The sequence below is a fragment of the Citrus clementina genome, unplaced genomic scaffold, assembly GCF_000493195.1.
Source record: "Citrus clementina cultivar Clemenules unplaced genomic scaffold, Citrus_clementina_v1.0 scaffold_7, whole genome shotgun sequence".
Taxonomy (NCBI): domain Eukaryota; kingdom Viridiplantae; phylum Streptophyta; class Magnoliopsida; order Sapindales; family Rutaceae; genus Citrus; species Citrus x clementina.
The window spans coordinates 4,223,517-4,225,345 of NW_006262075.1; the positions used below are offsets into that span (position 1 = coordinate 4,223,517).

Below are 1,829 nucleotides of genomic sequence, written 5' to 3' on the forward strand. Positions count from 1 at the left end.
AAGAGCTGCAATCAAGCAACTGTCAATCACCTCGTCCAATAAACTCTGCTATTCAACACAGTATTTAATATGCAATGTTTCCACATTCCTCAATTTCACTGACCCCTAAATTTTGCCAACCACTTCCCCAAATGCAAGATCAACTATCTCAGAACAACAAGACAATATTGTTAAATACAGCGTCCTTCCATGCCATGCTACAGATATGTTATTCTCATGATAATCCCTAAAATGACATAAGTAAAAGCTTCTAGTTCCAGGTCATAAAATGAAAGACGCCTTCACTTATGATAGGCTATTCAGGTGGAAACAGTTTTATAGACTGACTAATATCAATCCCCGATGCATCTGCGATAAGAGGGCACCCTTTCAACTACCAACAATTCAACACTAATTTTTTTTGGTTGGAATCCAATCAATGCAGCAACAATGATATCCTATTGAATACCTAACTGTACACTTGAATTCAAAATGCAATCCCTCCGTACCAAAACTACATGACAAGATAATCAAAGAACACATTGTTCAGAAACACACAGAAATTCTGAAAATTTTGCTATTAGCTGAAAGGATAACCCCAATAACAAAAGCCCATTTTACATCAGACCAAACTTGCTCTTACCAAAGTGCACATTCCTCATCAATCTAGACTATATGGAAAGATGATTAGGCAGAAAATACATCACAAATGAAGCCTAATTCAGATATGGGCGTACTATAACAGAATGAATTCATTTCAAACTGCGGCAATCAATCCCACAATAAAACTCCTCCAGATGACCCATTTTCAGAAAGCATACTAATGACAGACAAACACCAGATTGAGTTATCAAGCAAACGCATGAAAAAATCAACAACATAAACCCATTTCCAGAAATAAAAACAGAAGCAACTTTCAATTTATCATTAAGCCTCATCAGTTATTATTCTACATAAAAACCAAAACTTTTAAACCGAAGATCCAAAAAAATATAATTTTTATTCATTCCAATACCACAATGGCGTTCAACTCTTTGAGCTTTTCAACAATCTTATCAGCCTCTTCTTTCGTAACTCCTTTCTTTATCACAGCAGGCGCTTTCTCCACCAAATCTTTAGACTCTTTTAGTCCCAAACCAGTAAACGTTTTCACTTCTTTAATAATCTTGATTTTAGCAGCCTGGTCGTACTTCTCAAGCTTTACGTCAAACGCTGTCTTCTCCGCCGCCTTCGTTTCAGCTGACGTGGATCCGGAAGCCGCCGGTCCACTGGAGGGAAACGCCGGGACTACAGGGCCGAAGCGGTCGAGGCCCAGTTTACATCCTAACAAGGTTGCAAAATCATATCGCTCGAGCTTCGTGAGGTCGAGAAGCTCGTCGGATATGCGTTCGAGTTTCTGGGTTCGGGACTCCGTGACCGTGCAGAGAGACCGAGAACTGGTCACGGCTTCGGTTACTTTGAGAGTCGTAAACACTCTGCCGAGGCGTGGAAATTTTATTGTAACAGAGTGCATTTTTTACTTTTTGTAAGGGGACAGGTAGAGAGCTTAGAGACCTGGGTTTCTTATTCGGCACTTCAATTTAGGAGGAGGAGGAAAGTGAGAATTTTAAGTTACGGCCCGCGGGGTTTTTTCTTTTTCATGGGCCATAAGTTACTCTTATTATAATTGAGGGAGCTAGCTAAGTTACAGATTCTGTAACATACAGATCCAACTTAGCCAGCTCCTGATTGGTTAGCTAGCTACCAAACAAAAACAATTGCATGCTTTTTCTCCATATGCAGGACAGGTGTGGTGCATGCATTGGGTGCGTATGTTACAGAATCTGTAAGGTAGACAGGTCCTATAATTG

The 1,829-nt window shown here is 40.0% G+C and overlaps 1 protein-coding gene across 1 annotated transcript; it reads right to left on the minus strand.

The window, feature by feature from the left end:
- Positions 1–877: 877 nt before the first annotated feature.
- LOC18036224 (50S ribosomal protein L7/L12) lies at positions 878–1,605 on the minus strand. Its single transcript, XM_006426047.2, has one exon. It carries the CDS (start codon positions 1,490–1,492, stop codon positions 983–985), a length of 510 nt encoding a protein of 169 aa, XP_006426110.1. The 5' UTR covers positions 1,493–1,605; the 3' UTR covers positions 878–982.
- Positions 1,606–1,829: the final 224 nt, after the last annotated feature.